Source organism: Penicillium canescens (assembly GCF_028828765.1).
Source record: "Penicillium canescens strain IBT 15451 chromosome Unknown utg000006l_segment0_segment0, whole genome shotgun sequence".
NCBI classification, from domain to species: domain Eukaryota; kingdom Fungi; phylum Ascomycota; class Eurotiomycetes; order Eurotiales; family Aspergillaceae; genus Penicillium; species Penicillium canescens.
Genome location: NW_026703968.1, coordinates 887,555 through 903,478, shown reverse-complemented (window position 1 = coordinate 903,478; position 15,924 = coordinate 887,555). Strand labels below are relative to the sequence as shown.

At 51.0% G+C, this 15,924-nt stretch overlaps 7 protein-coding genes across 7 annotated transcripts; 1 reads left to right on the top strand and 6 right to left on the bottom strand.

Moving 5' to 3' along the window:
* Nucleotides 1-439: 439 nt before the first annotated feature.
* On the top strand, nt 440-1,234 carry N7446_009283 (uncharacterized protein; the record flags this gene model as incomplete). The annotated part of the gene is made up of 1 exon (XM_058518028.1): nt 440-1,234. One exon carries the CDS (start codon nt 440-442, stop codon nt 1,232-1,234), a length of 795 nt encoding a protein of 264 aa, XP_058368816.1.
* Nucleotides 1,235-1,658: 424 nt separating this feature from the next.
* N7446_009282 (putative tannase) lies at nt 1,659-3,401 on the bottom strand (the record flags this gene model as incomplete). Its single annotated transcript, XM_058518027.1, has 1 exon — nt 1,659-3,401. The coding sequence occupies one exon, from the start codon at nt 3,399-3,401 to the stop codon at nt 1,659-1,661; it is 1,743 nt and encodes a 580-aa protein (XP_058368815.1).
* A 1,932-nt stretch (nt 3,402-5,333) lies between these two features.
* Nucleotides 5,334-6,264, bottom strand: N7446_009281 (uncharacterized protein; the record flags this gene model as incomplete). The annotated part of the gene is made up of 3 exons (XM_058518026.1): nt 5,334-5,675; nt 5,741-6,147; nt 6,228-6,264. 3 exons carry the CDS (start codon nt 6,262-6,264, stop codon nt 5,334-5,336), a joined length of 786 nt encoding a protein of 261 aa, XP_058368814.1.
* A 590-nt stretch (nt 6,265-6,854) lies between these two features.
* On the bottom strand, nt 6,855-11,258 carry N7446_009280 (putative RSC complex subunit (Sth1); the record flags this gene model as incomplete). Its single annotated transcript, XM_058518025.1, has 4 exons — nt 6,855-7,058; nt 7,111-10,802; nt 10,875-11,061; nt 11,166-11,258. The coding sequence occupies 4 exons, from the start codon at nt 11,256-11,258 to the stop codon at nt 6,855-6,857; spliced, it is 4,176 nt and encodes a 1,391-aa protein (XP_058368813.1).
* Nucleotides 11,259-11,308: 50 nt separating this feature from the next.
* N7446_009279 (uncharacterized protein) lies at nt 11,309-11,987 on the bottom strand (the record flags this gene model as incomplete). The annotated part of the gene is made up of 2 exons (XM_058518024.1): nt 11,309-11,749; nt 11,949-11,987. The coding sequence occupies 2 exons, from the start codon at nt 11,985-11,987 to the stop codon at nt 11,309-11,311; spliced, it is 480 nt and encodes a 159-aa protein (XP_058368812.1).
* Nucleotides 11,988-12,289: 302 nt separating this feature from the next.
* On the bottom strand, nt 12,290-13,951 carry N7446_009278 (uncharacterized protein; the record flags this gene model as incomplete). The annotated part of the gene is made up of 4 exons (XM_058518023.1): nt 13,633-13,951; nt 13,413-13,580; nt 12,959-13,352; nt 12,290-12,905 (listed from the first exon to the last, which is right to left on the bottom strand). The coding sequence occupies exons 1-4, from the start codon at nt 13,757-13,759 to the stop codon at nt 12,290-12,292; spliced, it is 1,305 nt and encodes a 434-aa protein (XP_058368811.1). The 5' UTR covers nt 13,760-13,951.
* A 563-nt stretch (nt 13,952-14,514) lies between these two features.
* mpt (putative DNA repair and transcription factor Ada) lies at nt 14,515-15,231 on the bottom strand (the record flags this gene model as incomplete). Its single annotated transcript, XM_058518022.1, has 1 exon — nt 14,515-15,231. One exon carries the CDS (start codon nt 15,229-15,231, stop codon nt 14,515-14,517), a length of 717 nt encoding a protein of 238 aa, XP_058368810.1.
* Nucleotides 15,232-15,924: the final 693 nt, after the last annotated feature.

Here is a 15,924-nt window from a genome sequence, read left to right as displayed (position 1 = left end):
CCTCTCTCCACAGTGCTCCAACCGCTGAACAAGTCGAGATGAAATGAACAAACACACGATGTGGGACAACAAACGTAGGGACGGTTCAGGTACCGCCGCCAACCATGGACGTGTCCAGTGCAAGTCCAACCGGGTTGGCCAGACCAAGTTTCATCTCCTGAGCCCTAACTATATTAGCCAATAGGATTATCAGAACACTAGTCAGGAACCCACATGGCCATCTAGATCCGATTTTGCCATTTTGCATTTTCGCTCTGACAGCCTGGGCCCATTAAAACGGCGCCATCTCCCACACTCTCTCTTTTCCTCTCTTTGACATCATTCACTCTTTTGGATACCTTCACTGAGGCTGCGCCTCGTACACTCTCTTTAACGTCTGTAGATCAGGCAAGACTATCCTTAAGGATCCAATCCAGTACTTTCATTGATATCAGCCAATATGCGCTTCATCAACACCCTGGCCCTCCTGGCCGCCACTGCCACCGCGCTCCCCGTCGCACTCCCCGGTAACCCCGAGGTTGTCATCTGGGAAACCGTCTACGAGACCGTCTATGAGACCGCCTTCAGCACGCCCACTGCCGCCGTCGTTCCCAACGTGAACATCGCCATTCCTTCAACCGCCGAGGCTGTCCCCACCACCTCCAGCGCCGTCACTCCCATTCCCACCACCACTTCCGTCCCAACTCCCGTTGTGCCCACCACCACCGCCGTGCCCACCACCAGCGCCGCCCCCGTCTCAAGCAGCAGCGACATCTGGACCAGCACCACCCTCGCCATCCCCAGCACCACCTCCAGCGGCGCTACCGCCACCGGCTCCGGCATCGCCATCAAGAACAACCTCCCCACTGACGTCTACCTCTGGGTTGTCACCGAGACCGAGGGTGAGATGCAGACTCTCGCCTCTGGCGAGACCTTCACCGACACCTGGTTGACCAACTCCAACGGCGGCGGTATCTCCATCAAGATGTCCACCACCGAGGTCTGCGATTCCGTCCTGCAATTCGAGTACACTCAGTCCGGCGAGGTCCTCTTCTGGGATCTGTCTTCGATCAACCTCCTGAAGGACTCTGCTATCGTTGCCGCTGGATTCGGTGTTACCATTAGCGACGAGTCTTGCACTACTGCCACCTGTGCCGCTGGTGATGCCAACTGTATCGAGTCGTACCAGCACCCCGATGATGTCAACACCCTGGCTTGCAAAGTTGATGCTGCCTACACTCTCACTTTGGGTTAAATCTTGGGTAGAGTCACGACTTTGGGGGATTAGATTGGTGTTATGAGATTGTTTGGAGTTCTTTCTTTGTTCATTCTTTATTCTTTTTGACTTACTTTTTGATTCACTCTGGTTTTTACTTCTTTGGAAAAATATCTCGGAAAATATCTTGAAAGACCTTGACATATCAAATTGCAAATATCATTCACATTTACTTCTTGGCTTTTGAAGATCATGGAAGAGTCTATTAAAGTTGTTTGGAAGAAGAGTAAATAAGTAAATACAGAAAGTCAATCCCAATAAATAACAAAGTAGGTTTGTGAGTACATTATCTCTCGCCCGTGGGAGTTGGAAACCCTAATCACAAGGGCTGATTGTTATTCCAACCACGCCTGGACCATGTCCTGCGTAACTTGGACATTCCACAAGAGTAACACATACCCCTCTAATAGACAGGAATCTTGAAAGCAGGGAAAGAGTAGGTCCAGCTGTCAATAGAAGCCTTGTCATTGACACACTCGAACGAGCTGTTGCTGCTCCAGTGAGGACGAGTAGGCCACTGGCAAAGCATCTGAGTCTCGCCCTCATAAGTACCAGAAGAAACAGTAGCATTCAACCGGCTAGGCTTAACACCATTCTCAACCCAGTTGATCATAGTCTGCATGTTATCCTGGGGGTAAGGACCAGGCTGCAAGCTGTTGGTACCACAGTGGGCAGCACCAGGAACAAGGTAGAACTGGTACCAGTCGGCGAGTTTCTCCAGGCTAGCCTGGGACGACAGGTGAGGGTACATGACCGAGCGGACAGCCTGCCAATAGTGCACGGACGAGGCGGCCGGGATACTGGGGTCTGATTCGCCGTGGTAGTGTAGCAGCTTCCCGCCGGAGGATTGGAAGGGTGTCAGGTCCGGCAGGGTGGTCTGCAGGCTGTCCATGTAGCGCACCATACCGGTGTTCATCCAGTCGACGAGGGTGTCGTAGGTGACGTTGTTCAGGTCGGAGAGGTTGTCGATGTTGAGGAGCTGGACGAACTTGGTCACGTACTCGCCGCCGGTGGAGGGGATGTTGAGCTCCCACTTGCGGGTGTTGTTGTTCCAGGTGGTTTCGGCATCGCTGAGCTCGGAGCCGATCTGCCAGGAGAGATAGGCGCGCTCGCCTTTGGAGTTGTGGAGGCCGTCGTAGATGGTTTGGGCGACCTTAACTCCCATCGCGGTGACCTTGCCGCTCTGCGCGGGCTGGTAGCTGGTGGTGCTGCCCTCGGCGCGCTTGCTGAAGCCGAAGCCCAGAGAAGTGCTGGTCTCGGCGGCGCAGTAGTACTTCTCGCCGACGATAGAGCTCAGGTTGAAGTTCAACTTGCAGAGGTCGGTACGGGAGATAACACCGTCGGTTCTTCCATCGAGAGGGTCGCAGGCCGCGATGGTGGCGTTGACGATCTTGGCCAGCTCGCAGGGAGGAGGGTAGTAGTCGAGAGTCTGCTCAACCTCGGAAGGGAAGACGTGGTGAACTTGCTGTTGACCGAAGCGGAAGGCAGGGGCACCGGTGATAGCACCATCGTACTCCTCACCATAACGCTGGACCTGGCTCATACCCTCACGACCACCGTCGGAGCAACCCTCGTAGTAGGTGTAGATCTTGGAGGCGGAAGACATGCCGTAGAATTTGGGGGTGATGGCCTTTCCAATCTTGGTCATCTCGCCGAGGGCCTGGTATGCGAACATGTAGGTTGCATCCCAGTTGATAGTTCCGTTGCCGTACAGCACAACCTCGTCGTAGCTCTGGTCGAAAGCATCATAGCCTGCACTGGTGGCACCGCCAACAGCACCGTACTCAAGACCACCGGTAGCATCGCTGGACAGAGAGAAACCACCACCACCTGCAACGTAGAAGCGCTTCTTGAAGTCGGAGGGGGAGGGGAAGGCATACTTGATGACAACCGAGTCATCCTTGCCAGTGTGAGTGTAGGTGACTGTCACATTGCAGTAGGTGTAGGTTTCGGTGCTGCCCATACCAGCGCTGGCATTGTATACGGCGGCGGCGGTCACGGCCGAGGGGATCAGGCCAATCCCGAGGAGAGTGCCGTTGGAAGGCAAGGCAGACTGCACGTTCGAGACGGTACAGACATCAGCGAGCGATGTGGCGCTCGCTGATGCAGCCAAGGCCGCAACAGATGCGCCCCAAGAGAGACGCATGTCGGATTATAAGAAACAAACGAAAGGTTGAGAGAAACGAGCGTTCGAAGGAGAATCTGCAACGAGTGTGGAAATGTAAAGTATAGAAACATTAGACGTAGGGCTATACTTATACTTGTAGCACAAGAACTGTAACAACGGTCGTGTTCCAGTTTAAGGAAGTTCAGACAGCAGATCATACGTAGACCCGCCGCGTTACCTTAGATCGAACCATGAAACCATAGCATAGATCGGTGAAGCTCATCCTGCCCTGGAGCAAGGCTTAGCTGCTTCGTCGTCGTAATCATTGAGTCGTATAGCACGGCAGAGACTTGGGACTACGTTTGAAATAGAAGCGAAACCTGCCGAGGCGTCTCCAGTCGAGCCAAACAGGCGCAATTCCACTTGATAGAATTAAGGTGCCTAGCACAGTTAAAGCGCCCGAGTCGAGGGTCTCGGAAATAATATTTAGAGTCAGTGGAGAGGTTTCCTGGTCGTTTATTGGGTAGAATATCCCTATTGTATGGGTTTGATATGGCCCGGGTAAGACTTACTCCCCAGTACCTGCAGATCTGCAGTGCTAGCCCTAAAGTCCGGATTAGACTTTTTAGGCTGAGGCGACCGCGTCATGTTATTGATGGCTTTTGACACACGCGTATCCCCTTGTCTTCAATGAAGTTAAGGAACGCTTTTTTGATAGGAGACTTTACTTGCCGCTCCACGAGCCTATGTGGTTTTCAGCCCCATAAACAAGGGTGTGGTAGGACTTCACTCTTTCAAAACTAGATGACACTTTGAGCCCTACAATCCACAGCCTTGGCTATAAGGTTCTTGCTTTAGTATCTAGCCAACGTAGTGATCCATAATGTGCTCAATGTTCTGGGACGCGGTGGAGTAGAAGAGACTACTTACGCATTGTTGGAACTATAGCTACAGGTAGTCGTTCGAGAAAGGTTAGACTGCAGAATCAAGTATTCAATAAAATGTGATCGCTTCAACTTTTATCCCTCTATTGCTTGGCATGAAAGACATGGCTTGTTACCCTATCCTTCTTGGTCCCTTGATGTCTGGCCATGTGGATAATCTGCGCACTGTTATTTAAGGTTGTTCCGTAGGTTTCACCTCGCTAAAATGTCGGGAGACGTACGTACTCAAGCTCATACAGGCGACTTCGATGGGAAGACTTGATCAAACCATGTTCGATCCACATTCTTTCCCCCACCCCCTGCGTACGGAGTTTGAAAGTGGATAGGATTAGTTCAATGCCCCGCCACAACATGACACTAATGTCACATCAGATAACGAGAGGCGACTGTAAATAAGAGATTCTCCACATGTTGAGACACGGAAACTTTCCGGATTCTCGTTGAGGATTTAGATCTATGACTAAAGTGATGCTGCTGGGTCAAACACGGGGCTCTTCTTAATGCAAGGCGGAACAGTGTCACTGACTTGATATTAGTTTATAGTTTGCCTCTGGAATATGCTAAGTGAGTAAGTGACTGTGTCTTTTAGGATAGAGGACGGATGAAAAGAGGACATAACCTCCAAATTTTGCATTCCTTTCGAAATGGGAATCCTAAAGCAAACTGTTCTATTTGGCTCTATTTACTACTTTCCCCTGGGTCTCGTTGCAGTAATGAAAGGCCGCACGGAAGAAGGGCTTAAAATGGCCTAAAAAGTGGGTTACAGGTGGAAACAGATTTTGATAGGGTGGAATTTCCTCAGTTAGTATAAGAAGGGGGGTGCATGACTTGCATCTGTATAGGCTGGGAGCTTGATAATATAAGACTAACCCCACAAAAAATCACAATATGCATCCAACTTCAAGCATTGATTAGCTCCTCGTTCATAGCAAGTTTATACTAGAGAGAAGGGTATAACAACCAAATTAGAAATTAGAAATTGGTAAGCCCGAAATACAAACACACCATCCCCTTCATCTCCATCAAACTAAACCATATAAGAACCACCAGAAACCTGCCAAGTCTGACCAGTCAACCACTGCGAATCAGGACTAGCAATCAAAGCAGCAACCCCAGCAACATCCTCCACCTCGCCAACCCGACCCAAAGGTGACCACTTGCTCAACAACTCCTCAATCTGCTGAGGACTCATCTTGTCCCCGCCAGGAATATACTTCGCCGACATCTCAGTGTACATATCGGTCTTAACACCGCCAGCAGCAATGCAATTGACAGTGATATTGCGCGACCCAAAATCCACAGCTAGACACTTGGTCATACCCTGCACGGCAGCCTTGGAAGCAGCGTAGACAGCGTGTCGAGGAACACCCTATACAATCAAGATACTCATCAGCCAAAATCCTTCCAACCCTGTAGTGAGTAAACAGTACTAACCTTAACGGCCGAAATTGACGACGTAAGCATAACCCTCCCAAAATCCTCCATATACTTATACGCCTGCTGCGCAACGAAGAACTGCCCCTTGACGTTAACCGCAAAGACAGCATCAATATCCTCCCCCTTCACATCCGCAATATCAGCAAAATGCTCAATACCCGAATTGCTCACGACGATATCGAGGCGTCCGAATTCTTTCTGCGCAGCCTCGAACATGGCTTTCACTTCTTCTTGCTGTGAGACATCTGCTTTCAGGGTTATGGCGCGGACGCCCAACGTGCGGATCTCTTTTGCGACTTGTTCGGCGGCGTTGGCGTTGCTCTTGTAGTTTAGGGCTATGTTTGCGCCTTGGTGGGCTAGTTTTAGGGATATTGCTGCGCCTATGCCGCGGCTTGCGCCTGTGACTGTTTTTGGGAGTGGTGTGTTAGTTTTGATTGAATTGTATAGATTGGGATTGAGGTTAGATTGGATTGGTGGTTTGTACTTATTGCGACTTTGCCGGCAAGGGTTTTGTTGGACATGGTTGCTTGTTGGATGGGTTGATGGAGAGATATTGTATATGGTGGGGTAGGACGGAGAGACAGGTCTATAGTCTATACTTCGTACCTACAAGTACTTAAGTACTCCTTCAAAGATCGGTGAGCATCTGCAAGCGTCTTCGCACGGACTCGAAGTTCCCCTCGGGTGGTTCCGTGTGTCCACACACCGGAAACAGTGAACATTCCAACGCGCCTACTCACGATTTGGATATGCAATTGAATCAATTGGTATTGTTCCTAACTTCCAGTTACATACTCAAAACATACATAAGGGGTCTTGCACAATCGTGTCCCAAAGGGCCAAGACGGTAGACGGTACCAGAGCAACCCAGTAATCAATCGCTTGGAACAAATACAGCGCCATCATCCGAATTCCTTCCCCAAATCCATTCAAAAGAAACATTCGCGGGAAAACGCCTTCCATAGATGGCACAGAACAAGAGGATAAAAAAATATTTTCGGATTACACATGACAAGAAAGCACAAGCGACGGGGAGTAACAGTCGCAAGGCGTGAAATTGGAAACGCGTGGTATTGGATTAAGTCGGCCCACAATGTTGATGTTGGAGGGGCTATTCCTCGTCACCACCATTGGGGGTATCCCGGTTAGGGTTACTGAAAGTGAGCTTCAGCTTCTGCCCGGGGGTGCCAGCAGTCATCGGAGTGTCCGCGCCCGAGGCAAACCCGGTGGAACCATCACCAACAGACTGGTTGTCAAAGATGGCGAACTGGGGATGTTCGTCGGTGTGCTTCTTCAATTCGGACAAACACTTGGCCTGTTGTACGATTAGTGTCCGATATTCAATCAAACCAATAAGTCGAACTTACCTCGATGTCATTGGCATCCTGGAACAAAACACTGGTGTCCTCATTGTACGTGCGGGCATTCTGGCAGAGCAGGTGGATGTCCTCGACGAAACCCCTGAGGTTTTGATAATCGCCCCGCTTGACCTTCTTCTGGATTGCATCCATAGCAATGGGCTTCTGAATGATCATATAGTAGTCTGGATATAGGGAGCGGGGAGGAGGCTTCATGAAGGGATCCAGAATTGCACGGACCATGGGTCCTTCTTCGCTGTCGGAGCCCTCTGGGGGAACTTCAGCCTCCATATCCAGCAAGGACTGGATGGTGCTGTCGAGAATACCAGTCAAGGTAGCACGATCAGCGGGGCTGAGAGTATCTGGAACCTTGGGCTGACGGCCTCTCTTGCGCTTGGGCTGAGGAGTTTCATCTACAACTTCTTCTGCCTTACGCTTGGGAGGAGGACCACGACGACGCTTCTTGGGAGTCTCGTCGTCGTCAATTTCAGGTTCGGGTTCAGGCGATGACTCGTCATCACCCAGTCCACGACCAGCCTTGTTTGACTTGCGACGCTCAACGCGAGCCTGCTTTCGCGCAATGGCGGCTTCGATTGTGTCATCGTCCGCATCCACTGCCATCAACCACTGCTCTTCCGTGAGGCCGTCATCGTACTTGGTGACCTTGCGCTCACGAGCACCACGACCAGTAACCTCAATTTCGACGTCTTCTGTGACAGGGTTGTCCTCCTGCATGTAGATCTCTGGCAACTCTGCTTCACACATCAGACGAGGGTAGCGGTGGCCAGGACCATATTGATCATTGGCGATCCGTTGTCTGTCAATCTCTTGGAAGATTCCAATTTCTTCTTCGGAACGGGCCATAATATCGTTGAGGTCGTCATCATCCATTTCGTCCTGGTCACCGATCGAATCCGCAGCCTCTGCTGTGTCCAAGAGAGTTCGCAGAAGCGCATCTCGCTCTTCGTTGGTGGATTTGTTATCGAACTTTCCGGCCTGGATAACCTTGCCATCCATGTCCAACTTGAACTGAGCACGCTCGAGAATCTTCTCCTCAACCGAGTTGGAACTGATGAGTCGCAAAATGCGGACCTCGTTCTTCTGTCCAATACGGTGAGCACGATCCTGGGCCTGCAAATCCTGGTGAGGGTTCCAATCGGAATCGTAGATGATGACAGTGTCTGCAGTCTGCAAGTTCAAACCGAGACCACCAGCACGGGTGGAGAGCAAGAAACAGAAGTAATCAGACCCGGGGTCGTTGAACTGCCTCAGCAGATCTGATCGATCGTCAGATTTTGTGGAACCGTCAAGACGAAGGTACTTCAAGCCACGCAGGCGGAGGAAATCCTCCATGATGTTCATGATCTGAGTCATCTGGAAGAACATCAGAACTCGGTGACCGGTGGCACGGAACTTGGGCAGGACACGATCGAGCAGCTCGAACTTTCCTGCAGTACGCCAAAGAAGATCGTTTGACATGCGAGTAGGGTTCATCTGGTCCTCAACAGGTTCAAAGACGAAGGGGTGGTTGCAAAGTTTCCGCAGTTGCATCAGCATGTTGCTCAGACCACGCATACCAGTCTTTCCACCCTTGCCGTCACTGACAGCCATCTTATTGTGCGTGACAAGCTGCTTGTACAGCTTGGTCTGCAAGGCGGAGAATCGACACTTGATGACACGCTCCTGCTTGTCGGGCAGATCCTTCTCGACATCCTTCTTCAGACGTCTGAGCAGGAAGGGGCGAAGAACCTTGTGAAGACGACGAATGACAAGAAGCTGCTCTTCTTCGCTCAGGTCCATGCGGTCTTGGCCACCAGTATTGGCAAATGGTGTGTTGAACCACTCGTCGAACGACTTGACAGACTTGAAAATATTAGGCAGGACGAAGTTGAGAAGAGCCCAAAGTTCGGGCAGGTTGTTTTGCAAGGGAGTACCGGTCAAAATGAGACGGTAACGGCTGGTATAATATGTGGAGAGAGTGCTGCTCAGCTTGGATTGTGTGTTCTTCATGCGGTGACCTTCATCAACAATCATGTGTGTCCACTTAATCTTGCTGAGAACTGGGCGATCTTTAATGATGTATTCGTAGGTGGTAAGCAGAACCTGGAAATTGCCCCAACGAATCTGCTGCTGTTGCTGCTTTCGTGCGTTGGGAGGGCCCTTGTAGACGACCTTCTGCACTGTTGGTGCCCACTTGTCAAATTCAATGTTCCAGTTGGTAAGGGTAGAAAGCGGAACAATGACCAAGAAAGGACCGTTGTTTTGCTTCTTTTCGATGATATGCGTAATCAAACTGATAGTCTGGATGGTTTTTCCAAGACCCATCTCGTCTGCCAAAATACCGTTCAGGTTGTTGTTGTACAGAGAAATCATCCATTGGAGACCCTTCAACTGGTACTCCTTGAGGGTACCACCCTGGAGAATCGTAGGCTGTGTGGTGACTTCCTCGTTGATACGGTGAGCAACAGCGTAATAGTCGACCTTCTTCTTTCCGTTGCTGGTCTCTTCTCCCTCATTTTCGCTATCAAGAATCTCCTGGTCTGACTCGTCATCGAAGTCTTGGTCTTCGCCATAACGCTGAGCCAGGTTACGTTGTTGTTCCTTGACCGATGCAGCAAGTTGCTTAAGGAAGTTGTCGGTCTGCTTGAGCAGGTGAGAGATACGGGAATCCTTGGCCTGTCCCAAAAGCTTGAGGTATGTCTCCTCATCGTTAGCTTTCAAGGCCTGGAGACGCTGCTTGGCAGTTCGCTCCACCCGCCTCTGCTCTTCACGTTCCATGTACTGGTGGTGCGAGATCATCATGCGACCCAGCTTCTGTGAGCGAGTGCGTTGCTGCACGGAAGCATTGGCAAGTTCGGCGCTGTGGTTGAGGATAGCTTGCAGCTGATCATACTGCTTCTTCTTCTCACGGGTTTCACGAGCATCACGCTGTTGCTTCTCAAGCTTCTCGGTAATGCGAGCCTCACGCAGAGACTGCTTCTTCATGCGGCGATGACTCGAGCGGTTGGCAGTCATGCCGAGGTTGTCGTAGTGGAACATCTCATTCTGAAGCTGCTTGCGGAACTGGCGCTGCTTAGGCAGGAGAGAGAGGGCTTTGTACTCAATTAAGGCCTTCAACTTGAGCGAGTCATCGTATGAAGGGGCATCGCTCTTGCTGGTATCCCAAACACCGAGATTAGCCGGGAGTTGAGCAAGCTCTGCCTTCCGGGCCACAATCTTGTTGTAGATTGAGATCTCACGATCCTCACGAACCTGTTCCAGGTCGATACCCGGGGGCAAGAGCGCGGGGATCCGTACGCGATTTGCGCGGTTGGCGTGGTCTGTGTAGCTGATGGTATCGGAGAGGGAGTCGTATGGAGACTGGAAGCTATCGTACCACTCTCGGCCAAAAGCTTCAGGCTCTACACTTTCTGGAGGCTGAGTTGAGGACTTGTCCGCAGCATCAATGACTTTCTCGGCCGTTCCAACAGTGTCTGTGGGAGTAGGCGTTTGGGACTTCTTAGATGCAAAGAGCTGTTGTTGAACGCGGGGTGGGATTGCGAGGTTCTTGGACAGCATCTTAAAAGCCAGGATCTGGTTTCGAAGCGTGGCCAATTGCTCTGGAGAGAAGCTACCGCTGCCAACTGTCGCATTCTTGGCTCCGGCCGAGGTGCTGTCGTGAGGGATGCCAGCCGTGGCCGAAGAAGCAGATGCGGTGCGACCTATTGAAAATTAGGTCAGATATACTGAGGGGGCTTAAAATGTTTTTAGATAGGGGTCACGACAAAACTTACCATGAGTGCCATTGGGAGCAGCCTCGGGGGAAGCCCCATTCATCTGTTGCTGCTGACGCTGCTGTTGAGCCATACGCTGTTGCTTTTGGTAAGCCTGCTGCCGTTGGATAGCAGTGAGCAGGTTGTGAGCCTTGATGAACTCTGGGTCGTCAGGGCGGACGCCCTGTTCTTGCATCTGCTTGTACTTCTGCAATAGGGTTAGATGACTACAAAATGATAGCAAGGTACGGGAGGGCGCATAGAAGAAGTGGAATATAGTAAGACTAAGGTGATAGGAAGCGATAAACTCACTTGAAGTATCTCTTGGACATTTTGCTGCGTGAGGTTAGGTGGCAGGCTAACATTGCCAGGCGCCATGTTGGGCGCCGGGTGCAGAGAAGCCATATTGACGCGTGTATTTCTTTAATTCATGAAGCAAATGGCGGGCAACCGGGTCAAAAAATCAACGCGCAGTTGAGCCGAATGTGATGGTCTCCACCTGGTGCCAATTGCCAGATCGCGCAAGTACAAGGAGGGGGTGGCGCGGTCAAAAGAGTGGTAGCGACGGTGTGGGTGGGCTTAGTTGTCGTGAATGCGACAAGAAGGTGGTTGTATGGGATGCTTGGCGATGGGAGACGTGATGTTTGGGGCCGTGGTCGGAGCTCGCGCGATGGAATATGGGGAGCGGGTACTTTCACGGGATTGAAAGAAAGCGAGTAAAGAGGCGAGCTGGTAGGGAAGGGGAGGGGGAAATCAAAAGGGCGCGTTTGGGGGGCGCGTCCTGAAAGTGGATGGATGGAAATGGAGATGGGACGGAGTTGCGCGACAGGCTCGGGGAAATCTGGGTGCTCAGAGCGAAGGACAACCTGGGAGGAGATTTCCAAGGAGGTGGCTGACTAAGGTCAGGTGATGCTGAGTCAGCTGTGCTGAGTTGTTGCCTGGGGCTGCAGTTCTGGTACCGATCACAGTCAACAGTAAGTTATTGTCTTATCATTCTATTCATTTGTTTCTCTATTGGTTTTTTTATCATATTGTCTACTTGGCTGGTTACATGCATTAGCTGTCTACCTAACCACCCGACTGTGGACGAAAGACAACTGCTGCAGGCAACTGGGTCCGCTTGATACAATGCATTTGGAGTCAAGTCTATTATTTCCATGGATTGACTGGATATACCTGTTCGCTAGGAGACACATGATACCGTGTTCATAATCCTCAAATATTCAAGCAGGGATGCTCCATAGGAATCAATCAACGCAGGACCACAACAATGAAAATCAATCAGGAAAGCAGTCACAATCCCAGCACGACTCGAAGGATAAGCTATGAAATGGTAATAATAAGCACCGCCATCAAACGTAATCGCCCTAACTCCTAAACCCCATGCTCAAGACCAAGATCAAGTTTAAAAGGACAGACGCATATCACAGAGCACCCTAGGCATTTGTTGAAGCCAGGAGAGATCGCTTCATAGGTGGGGGAGGTGGTGGGGGCTTCTTCGCACGAGAAGGCGGAGGTGGAGGAGGTGCTTTCTTGGATAATCCCAGAGTACTCATGTTGGTCGCGCTGGGTCGCCGAGATACCACGCTCCCGTGAGATGTTGCGGGCGAGATAGATCTGCCACCACCGAACATGCGCTCGGGGCTGGACCGGCCATAAGAGCTGACCTCTTCGGAGTCCGCGTAGGGATCGGCAGAGACGTGACCATTGCCAACTTGAGTGCTGCTTCTGCGGCCATATCCGACTGAATTCTCGCTGGCAGTACGCTGCTGGACCCACTGGGATGCAGCTGGTGATTGCTCTTGTCGGAGTTGAGTCGGGCCTTCGAACGTAGGAACCCTGTTCAGAACAGGTCGTGAGGCAGTGTAGGTCTCTCGTGGAGGCGAATCGGCGTAATGCGTCGCAATGGTCTTGCTTGATCTGATGGGAGGCCGGGCCTCCGTGGCATTCACCAGCTCTTCCTGCAAAGGCTCATATCGTTCCTGATATGAGTGGGCAGTGTTGGAACGAGCACGCGTCGGACGGCGGACTGGAGTTTGTGTCTGGTTCGATCTGCAAAATATGAGTATCACGCGTAAAACCATGAGAGATGGACAAATGCTTACCCAACCCATTCCTGCTTCAACTGGAGGAGCGCCTCCCGAGACCGTTCGTGGTACTCAAGTTGAGCCTCCAAGAAGGTCCCCATATCCATGACATTGTCGACTTCGGCCTCTTTCACGTCCTGCATGCGCCGCAACACATCGTCGCTAGCTTCTTCGTATTTCACTTTCTGGGAGCGGAGCTCTTCCTCCACACGGAAGTCCTCTTTCTTAGCTTTCTCCATCTTGGCGAGAGACGTATCGTATGCCAGTCGTCGGCTATCGAGCTTCTTGCGAGCCTGCTGATAGTCTTTCATCTGAGTAAGGGATCTTTCCAAGGACTCGAGCCAGCTCGAAGTCGCCTGCGCGATGTATGCCTCTTGGATGCGCGCAATGCGCTCCTCCGTCCGTCCAAACACTAATCAGGCAGTCAGCCACGCGATCTTCCTCTCATTTCCCTACCAGGATCGCAACTTACTGATCAGGCTCTGCCCGTATTCGGAGTTCGCGTCAAAGTCCTCGCCATGGGAAACCATGCTGCTGCCTAGGTGGGCAATCGGGAGGGTCTTCTCCTTGTCGTCCCCTTCATTGCGCTTCGAGATGGCCTTGACATAGGCGGTCATGGACTTGTGAATGCGATCAACGCCTGGAAGAAAGTAATCAGCATGAGTGATCCTCGTGTGGTCGTCTGTGCCTACCTTCATGTCGCACGCCCATCTCCGTCTCCATGGCCTTGAAATTATCTGACTGGCATGTCTTGGCCTCTCCACCCATCCGCTCTCCAGCCCATTGCTTGAAGCGGCCGATTCTCTTGTTCATGTGCATGTTGGTATGTGGGGGATAAAAGGAAGAATGAACGAAATCAGAGTAAAACAAAAGAAGGCAATAAAGTCAAGCGGTAAAGTGAAAGACAGGGAGGGGCTGGGAAGAAAGGGAGGGGAGGTTGGGAAGGAATATTAATTAAGGATTGGGATCTCGACCACAAAGTTCTGGAATCCCCAATGCATTTGTATGCATGCAGTTGACGATCTTGTCAATCAGTGGAGAAGGGTCTTTCCTATATTTCCATTCATTTATTTTGCTTTACTTGTTGATTTCTAGCTGAATGGTCTCATTCACACTGCTATTCTACTGCCTAACGCCTGTATATTACTGGAAATTAAGAATATACAACATCTAATTTCCCGAGACAAGGGGTTTTCACTAATTCACTACAAAAAAGTGACACGCGTTGGTGGGGCCGGTGGAGAAACCAAATCCCAATTGGAAGACAAGGAAATTGTCTAAGAACAACTGTACTATAATTATCCTTGTTTACTGTAGATTTCACTTGCCACAGGGTCTGACCCGCCAATGGACTTTTACTGTTTTCCGTCTCCAAGCCGGAGATCATATTGGGTTGTTACATTACTCCATACTTCCACGTACATCTACACTTGTGCACAGGGCGCCTGCCGGTTTCAACCTTGTTTCAGTGGCGAGGCCTTGCCTATCAGTGGGGTATCCGTACTCGTATACTAATATACTGTACAGTTCTAAGCGTCAGGCATCAGGCATGTCTCATATTCTCATAAGTTCGATCACTCAGACGCCAAAATGATTCGAGGATCAATAGATAACGAATCAGGCACCCATTGTTCCTGCTCAAATAAAGCATCAAATACATTCCAAGCACCGTCCATGATGAGCGGAGAACCAAGCCTAGCCGCCGACAATCCAGTCGACCCCGTCTCCCCATTGAGATCTAGAGCAAACCCGCCAGTGTCAAAGTCAGAGCGCGTTTCAGTCTCAGACAATCTATCCGGCGTCCACGCATCCGGGGACGAACCACTCTGCCCCAGGCTACCAATATACTGACCGGGTGTGACGCCCACCAGTTTCTTGAACACACGATGGAAATGACTAGGCGTCAGCCCCGCCTGCGCGGCCAGATCTCTTAGTCGTGGTTTCAGCCCTGAGGCCAGATTGTGCCGGATGGTCTCGCATGCTTTGTCGACTACTGCGGCTTGGGGGTTGCTTTGGGTGGCGGTCTGTCCTGAATCCGGCCGGCAGCGCTTGCAGGCGCGGAACCCAGCCTTCTCGGCATGGGAGGGGGTATCGTAGAATTCAACGTTCGCTCGGCGGGCGAGTCGGGCTGGGCAGGAGGGGCGGCAGTAGATTTTGGTGGTTATCACGGCATAGACGAAGGAGTTGGCTGTGATGTCGCGGTTGGTGATGGCTTGCCACCGTTCGGAGTTGGTGACAGCATGGTTGGCGCTTAGTCGGGGAATTCTCTGGGGCTTGGATGAGTCTGACATTTGTATCAAGTATCTCCTTTTACATGGGATCTGGTGGCCATGGTGGAATATGTGCAATCGTTTCAACGGGCGGAACGTCAGGAATTATGATTGTTGTCAAATTGACCAATCAGAGTTCCCAGTGTAACCGCCGATGGCTACAAAAATAAACGTTTCATGTCTTAACTATTAAAGGACAATAGACCGGTGAAAAGGAAGAGAAAAATGCTCATTTTTAGATACTAAACCCAAGTCGGATTTATATTTTGAAGAGCATGGCTACCTAGAAGTAGTAAACAGTGTAGGACTTCAAATCCCGGGTTCACGAAGGTGCCCACAACTCTGCCCAGTGCTGGAAATCATTATAATCATGAACTGCAACTTTATGACGCGAACGAAAAACCACGCGCCCTCCTGGACGGCCCTGGACTTTGGATGGAGCAAGATCAATTCATCGACGGAGCTACCGACCTTCCTAAGGACTTTTACGTGTCCAATAGTTTCACGGACTACATGATCAGATACCTGAAAGATCGCTCAAAAGAAGAGTAAGATCAACCGTTCTTCGCTTACCTCCCTTTCACTGCGCCCCACTAGCCATTACAAGCACCACCTGAGGTTGTCCAGAAATACCGAGGCAATCATGACGACGGGCAGTTGGCCCTTCGGGATCGCGGATTGCGCGGTCTGGTCACCAGGGGCATTGTGCCTGCG